Source organism: Pan troglodytes, chromosome 20 (assembly GCF_028858775.2).
Source record: "Pan troglodytes isolate AG18354 chromosome 20, NHGRI_mPanTro3-v2.0_pri, whole genome shotgun sequence".
Taxonomy (NCBI): Eukaryota; Metazoa; Chordata; class Mammalia; order Primates; family Hominidae; genus Pan; species Pan troglodytes.
The window spans coordinates 20,257,375-20,275,044 of record NC_072418.2 but is presented as its reverse complement, the minus strand read 5'-3'; the positions used below and the strand labels follow the sequence as shown (position 1 = coordinate 20,275,044).

Below are 17,670 nucleotides of genomic sequence, written 5' to 3'. Positions count from 1 at the left end.
TGGCTCGTCTCTCCCCGCTCCCCATGCTTCCCACCTCTCTCCCCCTTCCACCCTCCCCCAATTAGTCCATGGTGGAAAAGGTACTAGGTTTACCCTTAGTGAAGACATTTATCCTGAGAAGGGTACGTGCCTCCGCCGCCCGCCCGCCGCCCGCGCCTGGTGCCCGGTGCCTGCGCCCCTCCTGGCCCCGGCTAGTAAAAGGATCGTCCTTCTGCCTCAAGGGCCTGCAGGGCCGCCGCCCAGGCCTGAGCGGCTTGGAGGGCCCAGGCGGGTGAGGGGGAAGGACGATTTGCTGGTTCTACATGGGGAAGAAGCGATTCCAGTGGGAATCCCAGAATCCATTTCTCCTGATATGACATATTTTTTAAGCCAGATCCTGGGACCCCAGGACAGGCACTGTCAGGTTAAGAGCTGGGCTCTGATTCCAGCCCAGCCACTCCACGGGTAGGCACCTTGGGCAAGAATCTGTCTCCCTGAGCCTCAGTTTTCTCATCTGTAAAATGGGGACAGTCAAGGACCCTACTTCACAGGATTATTGTTATTGATATTATTATTATTTAGAGACAAGGTCTCCTTCTGTCACCTAGGCTGGAATGCAGTGGTGCAATCACTGCTCACTGCAGCCTCCCTCCTGTGCTCAAGTGATCCTCCTGCCCCAGCCTCCCGAGGAGCTGGGACTACAGGCACACGTCACATGGTTAGCTAATTTTTAATTTTTTTTTTGTAGAGAGGGGGCCTCACTTTGTCGCCCAGGCTGATCTCAGTGAACACTTATCAGGCTCTAAGGCTGAGCAGGACCTCGTGCCAGGCATTTCTTGAAGAATCTGTATTTGGTTTTGTTGTTGTTGTTGTTGTTTGAGACAGAGTCTCACTCTGTCGCCCAGGCTGGCATGCAGTAGGGAAATCTCAGCTCACTGCAACCTCCGTCCGCCTCCTGGTTTCAAGCGATTCTTGTGCCTCAGCCTCCTGAGTAGCTGGGATTACAGGCCCACACCACCACGCCTGGCTAATTTTTGTATTTTTAGTAGAGACGGGGTTTTGCCATGTTGGCCAGACTGGTCTTGAACTCTTGGCCTCAAGTGTTCCATCTTGGCCTCGGCCTTCCAAAGTGCTAGGATGACAGGTGTAATCCCAGCGCCTGGCCATTTTGTTTTTAATTTGAGGCAGACGCTGTCACCCAGGCTGGAGTGCAATGGCGAAATCTCAGCTCACTGCAGCCGCCACCTCCTGGGCTATGTTGCCCAGGCTGGTCTCGAACTCCTGGCCTCAAATGATCCTCCCACCTTGGCCTCCCAAAGTGCTGGGATTACAGGCATGAGCCTCCGTGCCTAGCCTTCTTGGGGAAACTGAAACATTTCTTTAACTGCCCCACGAGGGGTACATCATTCCACAGATGAGATACTGAGAGCCAAAGGAGATTCAACCACTTGTCCGAGGAACCTTCCCCTGCAGGGGTCCCGGGACTTGGGGAGTGGGGAGTGGGGTTGGAAGAAGCACTGAGAGGCCCAGGAAAGACCCTTCCCCGCAGAGCCAGCAAAGCACAGGATGGGGGCACCCAGCACTGCCTCCCTCCCCCCTTCTTACTAGCTTTGGCCTTGGTCTGACCCCTCACCTGACCCACCACTGTCCAATTCCCCCTGGCACCCCCGGCACCCCAGTCTGGCCCGGATTGAGCTTGCTATGAAGCATCGGCCTGGGGGAGGGCGGGGCGGCTGAGCATGTGACTGGTGGCAGGGGGCGGGGATGGAATGGGAGCCTGAGGCAACAAGGAAGATGGCCTGGGGCGTGCAGCAAAGACCGGGGCCACATACCCCAGTACTGGGGTGATGGGGGTCTCCAGGCCCCTGTGCTCCCCAACCCTCAGTCACTTCCTGTCCAGCGTGAGGTAACCCAATCAGCCTTTGACTGACCCAACTTCCCACCCTCACCTCTGACTTTCCCCTTCTTCTCCCCATGCATGGGGTGGTCCAGGAGTGGGGAGCTGCCTGGAGGGGGGTGGGGAGGGGCTGGTGGAGGTGCTGGCGGTCACAGGTCCACAGGCCCCACAGGATGCCCTTTCGAGTCACAGAAGGCGGGACCGGGAGAGATTCTTTTAAGCTGCCCCATCAATGATCCCCATTGGCACCATGGAGGACACGTGTGGTGGCCCCAAACAGAAGCACACCACACCATGATTCAAGCAGACAAGGGAACTTTTTGACTCCATAATGGAAAAATTAGGGGTTGAGGCCTGGCGCGGTGGTGCATGCCTGTAATCCCAGCACTTTGGGAGGCCAAGTTGGGCGGATCACTTGAAGTCAGGAGTTTGAGACCAGCCTGGCCAACATGGTGAAACCCCATCTCTACTAAAAATAACAAAAATTAGCCAGGCGTGTTGGTGGATGCCTGTAATCCCAGGAGGCTGAGGCAGGAGAATCGCTTTAACCTGGGAGGCGGAGCTTGCAGTGAGCCGAGATCGTGCCATTACACTCCAGCCTGGTGACACAGCAAGACTCTATCTCAAAAACAAAAAAGAAGGCCGGGTGCGGTGGCTCATGCCTGTAATCCCAGCACTTTGGGAGGCCGAGGCGGGCAGATCACCAGGTCAAGAGATAGAGACCATCCTGGCCAACATGGTGAAACCCCGTCTCAAAACTACAAATATTAGCTGGGTGTGGTGGTGTGCGCCTGTAGTCCCAGCTACTCAGGAGGCTGAGGCAGGAGAATCGCTTGAACCTGGGAGGCGGAGGTTGCAGTGAGCCGAGATTTCACCATTGCACTCCAGCCTGGGTGACAGAGCAAGACTCCATCTCAAAAAAAAGAAAAAAAAAAAAAAAGAAAAGAAACTTAAGATTCTGCACTAGAAGGGAAATAGGGGTAAGGAAAATAAAAGATGCCCCTATGAGCTGTCACATCAGGAGGGATGAGGATTCTGGGCCAGGTGATCAATGAGGTGACCTGTGAGGCTGGGTCAGAGTTAACAAGAGCAAGAATGGGGTGAGTGGGGAGAGGTAATAGTAACCTATTGGAAAGGGCCACTATTGGAAGGGGTGTTGCAGGTCACAAAAACCACTTTGATTATTTCAGAGTGAGGTGGGAGCCATGGAAGAGTTTGGTTTTGCTTTGTTTTGTTTTGTTTTTTGAGACAGTCTTGCTCTGTCACCCAGACTGAAGTGCAGTGGCGGGATCATAGCTCACTGCAGCCTCAACCAGCTGGGATTAAGCGATCCTCCTGCCTCAGCCTCCCAGATAGCTGGGACTACAGGTGCATGCATCACCACACCTGGCTAATTTTCTTTTCTCTCTTTTTTTTTTTTTTTTTTTTTTTGAGACAGGGTCTCTCTCTGTCACCCAGGCTGGAGTGCAGTGGTGCAATCTTGGCTCACTGCAACCTCTGCCTCCCAGGTTCAAGTGATTCTCCTGTCTCAGCTTCCCAAGTAGCTGGGATTACAGGCGTGCACTACCACACCCAGCTAATTTTTGTATTTTTAGTAGAGACAGGGTTTCGCCATGTTGGCCAGGATGGGCTCGAACTCTTGACCTCAAGTTATCTGCCCACCTCAGCCTCCCAAAATGCTGGGATTACAAGCATGAGCCTCCCAAAGTACTGGGGTTACAGGCATGAGCCACCACTGCCCGACCCATGGAAGAGTTTGGAGCAGAGGAGGGACATGATCTGACTTTTAAATTTTATTTATTTATTTTTTAATTTTCTGAGACAGGGTCTTGCTCTGTCACCCAGGTTGAAGTGCAGTGGTGCGATCTCGTCTCACTGCAGCCTGGACCCTTCTGAGCTCAAGTGTTCCTCCCACCTCAGCCACCAGAGTAGCTGGGGCTACAAGCACGCACCACCATGGCCACTAATTTTTGTATTTATTGTAGAGATGGGGTTTTGCCATGTTGCCCAGGCTAGTCTCAAACTCCTGGGCTCAAGTGAGTTTGCCTCACCCTCCCAAAATGCTGGGATTACAGCTGTGAGCCACCGCGCCCTGCCAACATGATCTGACTTAATAGGATTTTTCTGGCTGGTATACTGAGAGTAGATGAAAGAGTGGAAGGAAGACCAGCAAGGAGGCTACTGCAATAGTCCAGGCATGGGATGCTGGGGGCAGGTGTAGGATACAGGTAAAAGACATGGCTCTAGAGCTGGCAGGATTTTCCAGTTTATGGGCACCTAGGGAGGAAGTGAAGACAAAGAAGAGTGTCAAATATTGAGGTGCAGGGTCAGTTTGAGGACCCACGGAGGAGAAAATGACAAAAGGGGGTTGGAAGGAGTGACAACTATGTAGGATGAGAATCGAGTTGGTGACGTTGTTGCAGCCAAGAGGATAAACAGCCACAGGAGGCCAGGGTGCCAGACGCTGCCAAGATGTAATGTAACATGAAGACTGAATTTTGACAACATGGCAGTCAATGGAATAAGAAAAAAGAAAAGAATTGCATTAGGCTCAGAGAGGTTAAGCAATCTACGCAAGATCACACAGCAAGGCAGTAAAAGGCCAGAACCCAGGATTCTTGGCTTCCCAAGAGCACCTCCCATCCTGGCCCCCCATCAGTGCCTCCCTATCAGGGCTGATGACCTGGTGCCGCCAGCACAGGTGGGTGGGAGGCCGTCAAGGTCCCTCCTGGTGGGTGGGAAAGAACAGAGCTCACGCTGACCATCCTCCCCTGCCCTGCCCAGGCCTGGGTGTAGAAGACCCTGTGGGTGAAGTCTCTGTCCATGTTGAGCTGTTCACTCATCCAGGAACTGGGGAACACAAGGTCACAGTGAAAGGTGAGTGGTCTGAGGTGGGAGGGACTTGTTAGGTTCTAAAACAGAAACCAAACTCAAACTGGCTTAAGCAACACCCTTTTTTTGTTGTTGTTGTTTCATGGTCCATGAAACGGAAACGTCCAAAGGTCACCACCTTCAGGCATGGCTGGATCCAGCGGTGTAAACAGTTTTATAAGACTGAATCCCACTTTCTCCATCTCTCAGCCCTGCTTTCCTTTTCTTGGTTTTTGTTGACTAGAACACAGATTGGGCTGTTTTTGACATGGCTTAAATAAGACAGAATTAGGCCAGGCGCGGTGGCTCATGCCTGTAATCCCAGCACTTTGGGAGGCCGAAGCTGGCGGATCAGGCCAGGAGTTCGAGACCAGCCTGGCCAACATGGTGAAACCCTGTTTCTACTAAAAATTCAAAATGTAGCTGGGTGTGGTGGCGTGTGCTTGTAATCCCAGCTACTCAGGAGGCTGAGGTGGGAGGATTGCTTGAACCCGGGAGGTGGAGTTTGCAGTGAGCTGAGATTGCGCCACTGCACTCCAGCCTGGGTGACAGAGTGAGACTCCATGTAAACAAACAAACAAAAATGATAGAATTGGTTTTTCTCTGGGGTAACAGTTTAAGTAGCAACCAGCCTCGAGCTGATATGGAGGCTTCGCAGTGTTGGTGATCTGTGCTGCTGCCATCTTTTGTTGCATTTTCATCCCTAATGTGTTGTTGTTGTTTGTTTGTTTTAGAGGCCAGAGTCTCACTCTGTTGCCCAGGTTGGAGCGCTGTGGTGCAATCACAGCACACTGCAGCCTCAAACTCCTGGGCTCTAGCGATCCTCCTGCCTCAGCTTCCGGAGTCGCTGGGATTGCAGGCATGCAGCATCACACCTGGCTACTTTTTAAATTATATTTTTGTAGAGATGGTGTCTCACTATGGTATCCAGGCTGGTCTCAAACTCCTGGCCTCAAGCAGTCCTCCCACCTGGGCCTCCCAAAGTGCTGGGATTCCAGACGTGAACCACCATACCTGGACCCAAATGTGTTTTTCCTCCACTATAGGGTCACAAAGAGCTCAGCCCCCACAAGCATTGCAGATTGCGGCTAGAGGAAGGAGAAAGTTTAGGGTTCACTCCCTGCCTTTTAAGCCACAGTGGAGAAGTAGTACACGTGATTTTTTTTCTCTCACCTCATTGGCCAAAACATAGTCATATGACCACACTTAGCTTCATGGGAATGCTGGGAAATGTAGTCTTTATTTCAGACAGGGTTTTTGGCGGCGGGCGAGGGGGGGGTGTTTTTATTTTTTATTTTTTGTAGACAGGATCTTGCTTTGTCACACAGGCTGGAGTGCAGTGGCACAATCTCAGCTCACTGCAACTGCCACCTCCCAGGCTCAAGCAATCTCCTGCTTTAGCCCCACAAGTATGTGGGACTACAGGCGCGTGCCACCACGCCCAGCTGATTTTTGTATTTTTCGTAGAGACAGGGTTTCACCATGTTGCCCAGGCTGGTCTCAAACTCCTGGACTCAAGTGATCCACCCGCCTTGGCCTCCCGAAGTGGTGGGATTACAAGCGTGAGCCACTGCGCCCAGCCTTGGGCAGGTTTTGAGAGCCACAGACATCTTCTTTTTCCAACTGGGAGAACCTGACCTGTCTTACCCTCTACTTCCCCCAACAGTGGTGGCTGCCAATGACCTCAAGTGGCAGACTTCTGGCATCTTCCGGCCGTTCATCGAGGTCAACATCATTGGGCCCCAGCTCAGCGACAAGAAACGCAAGTTTGCGACCAAATCCAAGAACAATAGCTGGGCTCCCAAGTACAATGAGAGCTTCCAGTTGTGAGTTTGGGATGCTTTGAAGAGCATGGGGACAAGGGAGGGGGCATCTGCCAGGTGAACCCCAAAGCCAGCTAGGCAGGAGGGATCTGGAATCTGGGCCCGGGAATGGGAGGGGCCACATTCTAGGTGGGAGTGCTGGAAAGGGAGACCCCTTAGTAGTGCAGGAATGACATCAGCGAGGGGACACGAGGATGGAGGTCACCTTTGGGGGCTGGCAGATCCAAGGGGAGGCAATGAGTAGAGTGGGGTAACTTCATGATGAAGACTTGCAAAGGGGAGGGAAAGTCTGGGCAGGAAGTGCATGGTGGGCAGGGCCATTGCTGGGGCTGGAGACTCTGTCTGGTGAAGGAATGAGGGTGGCAGTGATGACGCTTATGAGTGGGGGGCTGAGGGACCTGGGGACAGGACTGAGGTTGCATGGGGGTGGGGACTACTGGAGTCTACATTGAGCCTTGTCAGGACCGTTGGGGCAGCCCATCTGGAGGAGTCGGCTCTGGGGACAGGAGTGGAGTGTAGATGGATCCCAGGCTTGGGGGGTGGGTGTCACGTGGGGTGGAGGTGGGGTCACATTGGATGGAGGTTCTTGGAGTCGGGAGTGGGCCTAGGCTGCGGGTATCAGGATAGGGTCTAGAGGATGCTGATGATGTGGACAGCATAAAAAAGTCTGCTCTGGCCGAGTGTGGTGGCTCACACCTGTCATCCCAGCACTCTGGGACGCCGAGGCAGACAGATCACCTGAGGTCAGGAGTTCAAGACCAGCCTGGCCAACATGGTGAAACCCCGTCTCTACTAAAAATACAAAAAAAAAAAAAAAAAAAAAAAATTAGCCAGGTGTGGTGGCGCACGCCTGTGATCCCAACTACTCGGGATGCTGAGGCAGAAGAATCGCTTGAGTCTGGGAGGCGGAGGGTGCAGTGAGCCAAGATCGAGCCATTGCACTCCAGCCTGGGCAACAAAAGCGAAACTCCACCTCAAAAAAAAAAAAAAAAAGTCTGCTCTGGCCGAGCATGGTGGCTCACGCCTGTAAGCTCAACACTTTGGGAGGCCAAGGTGGGCAGATAACTTGAGGCCAGGAGTTCGAGACCAGCCTGGCCAACATGGTGAAACTCCATCTCTATTAAAAATATAAAATATGGCCGGGTGCGGTGGCTCACACCTGTAATCCCAGCACTTTGGGAGGCCAAGGCGGGCAGATCACGAGGTCAGGAGATCGAGATCATCCTGGCTAACACGGTGAAACCCCGTCTCTACTAAAAATACAAAACCTAGCCAGGCGTGGTGGCGGGCGCCTGTAGTCCCAGCTACTCGGGAGGCTGAGGCAGGAGAATGGTGTGAACCCGGGAGGCAGAGCTTGCAGTGAGCCGAGATCGTGCCACTGCACTCCAGCCTGGGCAACAGAGCAAGACTCCGTCTAAAAGAAATATATATTATATAATTATATATAAAATATATATTTATATTATTTATATAATTATATATAAAATATGTATTTATATTATATTATATAATTATATATATAATATGTATTTATATTATATTATATAATATATAATAAATATATATCATATAAATATATTTTTATATATTATATATAAAAATATATTTATATATATTTATATACATATATAATATATAATATTTATATGATATATAAAATTATATATAGTATATATTATATATTATAAATAAAATTATATATAGTATATATTATATTATATATAAAAGTATATATAATATATATTTCATATATTATATATTGTATATAATATAGGATATATATAAAAAATATTAGCTGGGTGTTGTGGTGGGCGCCTGTAATCCCAGCTACGCGGGAGGCTGAGACAGGAGAATCGCTTGAACCCAGGAGGTGGAGGCTGCAATGACCCAAGATGGCGCTACTGCAGTCCAGCCTGGGCTACAGAGTGAGACTCAAAAAAATAAAAAATACAGAAATTAGCCGGGTGTGGTGGCAGGCGCTTGTAATCCCAGCTACTCCAGAGGGTGAGGGGTACGAGAATCGCTTGAACCCAGGAGGCACAGGTTGCAGTGAGCCATGATTGTACCACGGCACTCCAGCCTGGGCGACAGAGCAAGACTCTGCCTCAAAAAAAAAAAAAAAAAAAAAAAAAAGTCTGTTCACGGGGGTAGATGGATGGTGGTGGTTAGCAGGGGTAGAGTTGGGGTCATCCGGGGTAGATCCTTGGGTCGAGTGTCAGCCTCACCGAGCACTGGGGCTGGGCAATATTGTTGGATGTTCTTAGGGGACAGAAGTGCAGAAGAAAGTAGTCCCGGCTACCTGGGAGGCTGGGGCAGGAAGATCGCTCGAGCTCAGGAGTTTAAGGCTGCAATGAGCTATGATTGTGCCACTGCACTCCAGCCTGGGTGACCGACATAGCGAGACCCTGTCTTTAAAAAAACAAAAAACTATGGGCCAGGCGCGGTGGCTGACGCTTGTAATCCCAACACTTTGGGAGGCCAAGGCAGTGGATCACCTGAGGTTAGGAGTTCGAGACCAGCCTGGCCAACATGGTGAGACCCCCCCCCCATCTCTACTAAAAATACAAAAAATCAGCCCGGTGTGGTGGTGCATGCCTGTAATCCCAGCTACTAAGGAGGCTGAGAGAAGAATCGTTTGAACCCGGGAGGCAGAGGTTGCAGTGAGCCGCGATTGTGCCACTGCACTCCAGCCTGGGTGACAGAGGGAGATGCCCACTCAAAAAATAAAAATAAATAAAAATGCACAAGGGTAAGGGTAAATCAGAGCTGGTTAGCTGGTATTATCTAGGGGGCCTGGGAGCTCTTATGGGACAAGATTGAAGCCAGTTCCATGTCGTGTCAGCACAGGGCTCTTGGTCAGAAGGTTTTGGGGCGATTGGCCCCTTTAGGGGATACTCAGGAGGAGAAGCATGGTCTAGTGGGAGGTCAGATGTCAGCCAGGGTGGGCCGGAGTACTTCAGGGATAGAGGTACAACCTGGGAGGTGGACAAGAGGGAGCAGCTGGGCGTGGCCCTGTAGGAGGGGCTCTTATCCAGCTGGCGTCAGGGCAGGTCACTGGGACTGCTTAGGGGCAGGAGCACAGGTGAGGGGCATGCGGGAGGCGGTGTCACCCATGGTGAGGCACCAGGGCAGGCTCATGTCTGGAGGGCATCTTGGAAGTAAGAGGGGTGGGCTGCGGGTGTGGGGGGCTGGGGAAAGGGCCACGTCGTGGGTCTAGAGGAGAGCCTGGTTAAAGAGCTTCTGGGTGGGACATTAGGGGCAGGGCCGTGCGGGCAGCAGTTCAGCCGGCAGAGGGCACAGGCGCGGGTATCTCAGGGTGGGAGCATGGCCTTGCGGGGCGGTGTCTGAGGGGCGGGAGCTGGATGTAAAGCTGTGCGGTCATTTTTCGGTGGGTGGAAAAATGGGACGAACAGGCGTGGGCGTGGCCCCGCTCGGGGTCAGCTGCTGTGGGCGCGGCCAAGCACAGGGTTGTAGGTCAAGTAACGGGGCAGGGGCGGGGCTAGCGTAGCGTGGGAGGTGACAGGTGTGGGTACCCCGGTGTGGGCACCCCGGTGTGGGCGTGGCCCGCAAATGCGGTGGGGACGGGGCCGTGGGCGGGGCATCACAGTAGGTGTGGCCTGTCTCACGTTCCGCCCCTCCCCACGCAGCACGCTGAGCGCCGACGCGGGTCCCGAGTGCTATGAGCTGCAGGTGTGCGTCAAGGACTACTGCTTCGCGCGCGAGGACCGCACGGTGGGGCTGGCCGTGCTGCAGCTGCGTGAGCTTGCCCAGCGCGGGAGCGCCGCCTGCTGGCTGCCGCTCGGCCGCCGCATCCACATGGACGACACGGGCCTCACGGTGCTGCGAATCCTCTCGCAGCGCAGCAACGACGAGGTGGCCAAGGAGTTCGTGAAGCTCAAGTCGGACACGCGCTCCGCCGAGGAGGGCGGTGCCGCGCCTGCGCCTTAGCGCGGGCGGGCGGCCGAGCGGCACTGCGCCTGCGCGGAGGGCGCTGGGCGGGGAGGGACGGGGCTTGCGCCTTGGTGGGACCTCCCCGGGGGCGGGGCTCGGGGGGCTCCACGCCGAGGGTGGGCTGCGCCTACGCCCTTGACTCAGCTTTCCCTTTTTGGGAATTAGGAATGGAGGGTGCCCCGCCCTCTCGGGAGGCCACGCCCAAGGGCGCGACGAAGGAAGAAGCCACATCCCCAACTTGAGGCCACGCCCCCAGCACCTAGGGGGCATTTTGAGCTGGGATGGGGGAAACCTCGTCCCTATGGAGGAGGCCACATCCCGGGGCTCTGGTACCGGGAGGCACCACCTCATGTCCCCTGGAAAAGCCATAAGATGGGACCCAGACCCCTGGGACCCCAGACCAATTGCCAAGTATGGAAATCTCAGCTCCCTCGAGGGGGGGCCCTGGGCAAGGGGTAGGGCTCTCTGGAACGCCCCTCTAGGTGGCCTGGGGACTGGAGGGACCAGGATGCTGGTTGGAGGGCCCCGGAATACTGGAGTCCCTTTAGATGTTTGTGCAAAAAATAAATGGGGGAGGGGGGAGGATGGGATTTCAAAAGCACATGCGCCCTTGGGCGCCCAAACCCTGGGGGCCGAGGGGACGGCTCTGGTTCCCCACGCTGCCCCTACTTCCCTTTGGGAGTTTGCCTCTCCCTCTCCCCCAACAAACCCAGTCCTCATATCATAGAGTTCAACACACCCATTTGATGGATGGCAAAACTGAGGCTTAAAGAGCTGCTTGAGACTTGGCCAAGGTTCCAGGTGCCATACCCTCTGTGCCCCTCCCTTAGGCCTGTGTGCCCCATGGAAGGGTGGGCTGAGATCGGGATGACCTGACACAGCTCCCTATTGCTGCTAATTCCCCCTCGGGGGCCTCCTCCAAGGGGTGGGAATTCCAGGCCAAGACCCCTACTTCACCTTTCCTTCTCCGGCTGCCAAGCAGGACCTCTGCCCTCAGCCCTTTCTCCTGGGATCTCCATGGGGGATGCCATGAGGGCCTCCCACCACAAAAGAGAATTTGGGATCCTGGTCCCAGGTTTCTCCATCCCTTCTTCCTTTTCCAGAATTTTCCAAATAGGAAAGAACAGAAGGAGACCAGAAACTCTAGGGGGGAGAAAGAGAAAGAGAGAGAGAAAGAGAATGAGAGAAAGAGAGAATGAGAGAGAGAGAAACACAAACACAGTGACACAGTGAGAGCTTAGTCTCCAAGATCCTATTCATTGATTCAAACACCCAAGCCACAGGATACCTCAGATGGCCCTCTTGCCAGCTGGAAGCTCTTTCTCCAATGAGCAAAGTTACAGTGACCTGGCTGGAGTTACCTGGTGCACATAGGACCTTAGGGGAAAGTTCAGCGTGGACTATATTTGCTCTGGGATCTGCTTTTCCACATGTGTGTATGGCACGCCTTTTTCTGCTGGATTGGGAAGGACAAGATTTTGCTGTGCTAGGGAGAAATGAAAACGGGGTGAGCTGAGTAGCTGGGTTTCTGGAGGATAGAACATCAGATGGGGAGGCTTTCCGAGGTGAAGAATGAGAGGGAACCACTTACTAGAGAGAAAAGAGCTCCAGGCCTGGGGAACAGCACGTGCGAAGGCCAGGAGAGAAGAACTGTTGAAACAACGAGACGGGTGGCACGGCTGGAGCTGAGCCAGCAAGGGGGATCGTGAGGAGCCTTGGGGTTGGGGAGATCCGCAGAAGCATCAGACCAGGCAGGGCCTCGTACGCAGTCCTGAGGAGTTTTACTTTTATTCTAAGACAGTTGGGGAGCTCCAGGAGCTGTTTTAAGTTGGGGAGAGACTGGATTCCAGCCTGCAAAAGCTGTTTTGTGAAGACTAAAACCAGTGAGGAGAGGTGGAGGTGCTTTGGGGACACTGAAATGGATTCTTGGAAAGATTCTGAAGGCTGTGTTGAAAAGACACCTATAGCTGTGGGGACATGACTATAATCCCAGCATTTGGGGAGACCGAGGCTGGCAGATCACTTAAGGTCAGGAGTTTGAGACCAGCCTGGCCAACATGGCGAAACCCCATCTCTGCTAAAAATACAAAAATTAGCTGGGTGCAGTGGTGCGTGCCTGTAGTCCCAGCTACTCAGGAGACTGAGGCGGGAGAATTGCTTGAACCCTGGAGGCAGAGGTTGTAGTGAGTCGTGATCACACAACTGCACTCCAGCCTGGGCAACAGAACAATACTCCATTCCCTCCCCTCTACCTCACCAAAAAAAAAAAAAAAAAATCCTGCCCTTAGATGAGCTCCAGGGCTGCTGAGTACAGTTGTCCCAGTTGCACAGTGCCCAAGGGTTTGGCATTGCTAAGAAGGCCACGTGCAAATCCTAGATATTGAGTGTTGTATGTTTGTGACGTTGGTTTCCCGACATGTGAATGGCCCAAGTGTCTGGAAGAAGTGGCGCCACTTTCTAATTTGCTTGGAGATGTTGCATGTCCCTTAAATTCAGACAGGTGCAGGTAACTGGAGGTTCTGAACCAAAGGTTAAAATGCAAATTCTCATACAGGGTTGGGAAGTTGTAGCCAGGGATAAGCTTATGTGACTGTTATATGGACTGAGGAGGAGATGTGAATTTCGAACCATGACATGGCTGAGGGTAGGGGCCGGGTGGATGGATGATTCAGGGTTGTAACCCATAGAGCCCAAAGGGGAAGTGATCTGTGACCTGGGGTGAGGGTGATCTGGAAGATTTTTGGATGGCTGGAAAGAAATGGGGAAGTCAAGCTGCCTGAGAGAGCCAAGATATTTCCCAAAAGTTTCCTTAGGAGTCTTTCTGGTCAAGACCTCCGTGTGTGTGTGTGTGTGTTTAGGGTTCCCCAGCAATGGCCCAGGCATGTGAAGGAAACAAGCTTCTTCAGGGAATATTTGTTGAATGAGTTTTCCTGACTCCCAGGCTAGAACTGTTTTTGCAATTTCCACCCTCTTTTCTTTCCCCCAGAGAACTCCTATTCGTCCTTCAAAACCCATCACGGAAACCCCTCTTGGAGAAAACCCTCCTTCCTTCCCCTCAGGACTTTCCCAGCCACCGTCTCTCCTCCAGTCCAGCCTGATGCCATGGGACTGGGGGTTTCTCTGTCCAGCTCTGTTTCTCAGTCTCAGACTGGGGTCTGAGGACTCTCAGGACCCCCAACTTTACCTAGCACAGGCTGGGCACAAGTGGGTGACAGGGAGTCTACGCCTAGTGGAATTATGTATTGGGGCAGGGTCAGTGTGAGAATACACATCCGCATGCATGTCTGTCCATGTCTGTCCGTACCAACCTTCCCCTTCCACACGGACCTGGGCACATAGGAGGTGTCTGAGCCTGACACATGGGACAGAGAGTGGACATGGCTGAGACACGGACAGAGAAAAGACAAGGAGTCCAGGGGGCTGAAAGCCTTTTGAAATCAGGAAGTTCCTGTATTGGCAGAACAAAGCCCAGAGAGGAGCAGGGCTTTCCCCAACGCCACCCAGCAAGTGGACACAGAGCCCAGCCTTGGATGACACCTCCAGGGTTCTGAACCCTGGACCTCGCTTTATGCAAGGAGCTGGCCCCACATTTCCATGAATCAGGGAAACAGCACAAGAGGGTTGGCCTGTGGCAGGGCAAGCGTTAAAGGGGTGACATTGAGGGATGCCTCAGAGTCAAAGTCCCCTGACCAAGAGGAATAGAGTAGAAAATACAGAGACAGAGGGTGAGATCACGCCCCGATGAGGACGGAGAGAGACAGAGATGGAGAGAGACATGGAGGTGGAAATATACAGAGAAAGGTAAATGCAGAGACCAAGGCAGGGGGTGTCGGGGGAAGTAAAGAGGGTGTCCTGAAGAAAGAAGGATCTGTTCACTCTTACCAGTCTGTCCTCGAATGATTTGCATAAAATGAGGAGGTGCCTGTCCACACCCCCAATTCCTCTCTCAGGCCCCAGAGCCTGAGACCTCACCATGCCCCCATCAGAGATGCAAAAAACTAAACACCCAACTAGAAATCCTTGGGACCTCTCTCGGCTGGGATCTCAGAGCCTTTCTGTCCCCTACCCCTACCCCATGTGCTGTTGATCTTGCAGATGGGGACAACCTGGGGCCTCCCGGAACTCTGCCACCCTGGGGAAGTTGGGGGAGGGCCTTAGTCCCGGATCACAACCCCATCTGCTCCCCAGAATCCTTTCCTAAGAATCGTTGAGGACCAAAGTTGTCTTTGCTGACACGTGTTGCTTTTCTCTTTGCCTTTTATTGTTTTCAGAGAAAAATCAAGTTGACTGTGTCAAGTAACACCCCACCCCTTACCCCCGTCCAGCCATAGTGGCTCTCTGGAGACACAGGTCACAGGCGGAGGGTCCCCTGATCATCCCCAACCACACAGCCAGGGGGACTTGACCCCTGTCCACCCCTGTCTCGTGCTCCCTCAGACCCCCGCAAACCGGCCAAGCAGTCCGGGGAGGCTTCCCCTCCACACAACTCTTAGCATGTGATTGCAGATGTGAAATCAAAACGTTGTTTGTTTTTTGTTTTGTTTTGATTCTACCCTGTCGGTCCAGTGTCTGCACAGACGCCTTCATTTCTCTGTAAATATGTGACTTGGAACAAATGTTTAACACAAACGAGAAGTGGTCATGAATGCATGGTGTTGAGATGTTTTGCACTATTCTGACTTTTTGTCTCTGTAAAAATATTTTATTAACAGCAGACATTAAAAAAAGAAAAACCACACACAGCCTTGGACACGTGGTTGCCTCCTCCTTGCATTCCTTTATCAGCAAAAAAACAAAAACAAAAACCTCACGTACGATTAGCACCTACTAGGTAGGCGCAGACTCAGTAGAACACTGCTTGCCCATGAACGCCGCTCATCCGCAACTGGAGTCATCCCCATTTTACAGAGAAGGAAACTGAAGTACAGAGAGACAAGATCTTGCTCAGATCACATAGCCAGGCAGAGATGGAGCTGGGACTTGAACTCAGAACATTTGCAACCATTGCTTTTTTTTTTTTTTTGAGATGAAGTCTCTGTTGCCCAGGCTGGAATGCAGTGGTGCAATCTCAGCTCACTGCAATCTCCACCTCCCAGATTCAAGCGATTCTCCTGCCTTAGCCTCCTGAGTAGCTGGGATTACAGGTGCCCGCCACCTTGCCTGGCTAATTTTTGTATTTTTAGTAGAGATAGGATTTCACCATGTTGGCCAGGCTGGTCACGAACCCCTGACCTCAGGTGATCCACTCCCTCGGCCTCCCAAAGTACTGGGATTACAGGCGTGAGCCACCGCACCCGGCCATCTGTTGCCCTTAACTCAAGGAAGTTAAGATACAAACACTAGGAATACATGCCCTTAATTCAACCCACACCCCCATGCTTGTTTGGTTTTGTTGGGTTTTTGGGGATCTTCTTGTTTGTTTGTTTTTGAGACAGGGTCTTGCTCTGTCACCCAGGATGGAGTTCAGTGTCACAATCTCAACTCACTGCATCCTCAACCTCCCAGGCTCAGGTGATCCTCCCACCTCAGCCTCCTGAGTAGTGTGCACCACCATACCTGGCTAATTTGTGTATTTTTCGTAGTGATAGGATGTCGCCATGTTGCCCAGACTGGTCTCGAACTCCTCACTTTGGGCGATCCTCTCGCCTCAGCCCTCCAAAGTGCTGGGATTACAGGCGTGAGCCACTGCCCCTGGCCATGTCTGTTTTAAATGTAGCAGCTGGGGCCAGGTGCAGTGGCTCACGCCTGTAATCCCAGCACTTTGGGAGGCCGAGGCGGGCGGATCATGAGGTCAGGAGATCGAGACCATCCTGGCTAACACGGTGAAACCCCGTCTCTACTAAAAGTACCAAAAATTAGCCGGGCACGGTGGCAGGCACCTGTAGTTCCAGCTACTCGGGAGGCTGAGGCAGGAGAATGGTGTGAACCGGGGAGGCGGAGCTTGCAGTGAGCCAAGATCACGCCACTGCACTCCAGCCTGGGTGACGGAGCGAGACTCCATATCAAAAAAAAAAAAAAAAAAAAAAGTAGCAGCTGGGAATCTCATTTCATAAACTCAGATGTGTGAGGAATGAAACTCCATTTTCCAACAGCTGAATTTAATTTCTGTTTTGAGTCTCTATCCCACGAGGAAGCAGAAATGGAATCTCATTCAGCCCAGTTTCCTCGGTAAATTCCGAAATTCCCCTCCTTATGTCTGGGGTTATTTCTGCATTTGAGCAGACAGGACAGGAGCTGTGGGATCCACCACCAGGAGTGGGTTCAGTGAGTGCTTTTGGTTGCAAGTAACAGCCAACAGGACTAAAAGTGGGGCCAGAAAGTGGCTTACACCAGGAGTTATCCAGCACGCAGCAATCCCGCTCCTGGGGGACTTTTCTCCTTTGAGAAACTTGCACGTGGGGGTGTGGTATCTTCTCAAAGAATAGCATATAGCTGGGAAAAGGGGACAAACTGCAGCTGTCTGCATGATGTCTGCAGAGGCAGCCTGCAGGTCCTTGAGTGCCCCTGCTCATTAGCTGTTTCTGTACCCAAGTGCATAGGCTACGCACTGTGACTGATGTGGATCTATTTGCCCCTCGCTACAAAAGGGTCTCAAGTCTTTGATCTTGTCCTTCAGTGTGTGGGACCCATCGTGTTACCAATGGGGCTTGGGGACTGAGGCTCAAGACTGCTTGCTGGGAAATGTAACCCCTTTGTTCTGGATAGGTAGAAGGAGAGGAGAATGGTCATCCAGGCCTAATGTAAAGTTTCTGCAACCCAACCCAATTCCCAGACTCATTTTGGTCATGATCAATACAGGGGTCAACAAAATTTTCTGTAAAGGGCGAGCTAGTAAATAGATTTGCTGTGTGTACTATGCTGTCTCTGTTGCAACCAACTCGGCCATTGTAACCATGACAACATGCAAATGATGGGCGTGACTGCATGCCAATAAAACTTTATTTAGAAAATCAAGCGGATATATTCAAACAAACCCTTGGACGTGTTCAGAATAGCGCTATTCACAATAGCCAAAAGGTGGAAACAACTCAAGTGTCCACCAACAAATGAATGGATAAACACAACATGTTGTCTATTCATACAATGAATATGATTCAGCCATAAAAAGGAAGGAAGCGGCTGGGCACGGTGGCTCATGCCTGTAATCCT

General features: G+C 52.3%; 1 protein-coding gene across 5 annotated transcripts in view; it reads left to right on the top strand.

Annotated features, from left to right (window-relative positions):
• UNC13A (unc-13 homolog A) overlaps positions 1-15,271 on the top strand; it is an 86,863-nt gene extending 71,592 nt beyond the window's left edge. For 4 of the 5 annotated variants that reach the window (XM_054673133.1, XM_054673132.1, XM_024351414.2 and 1 more), the window contains 3 exons: positions 4,661-4,753; positions 6,414-6,573; positions 10,218-15,271. In XM_054673133.1, the coding sequence (XP_054529108.1) occupies positions 4,661-4,753; positions 6,414-6,573; positions 10,218-10,518 (554 nt within the window). In that variant the 3' untranslated portion in view covers positions 10,519-15,271. Of the gene's footprint in view, positions 1-65; positions 123-4,660; positions 4,754-6,413; positions 6,574-10,217 lie in introns of all 5 variants that reach the window. The other variant, XM_054673135.1, reaches the window with a different exon arrangement.
• The last annotated feature ends 2,399 nt before the right edge of the window (positions 15,272-17,670 follow it).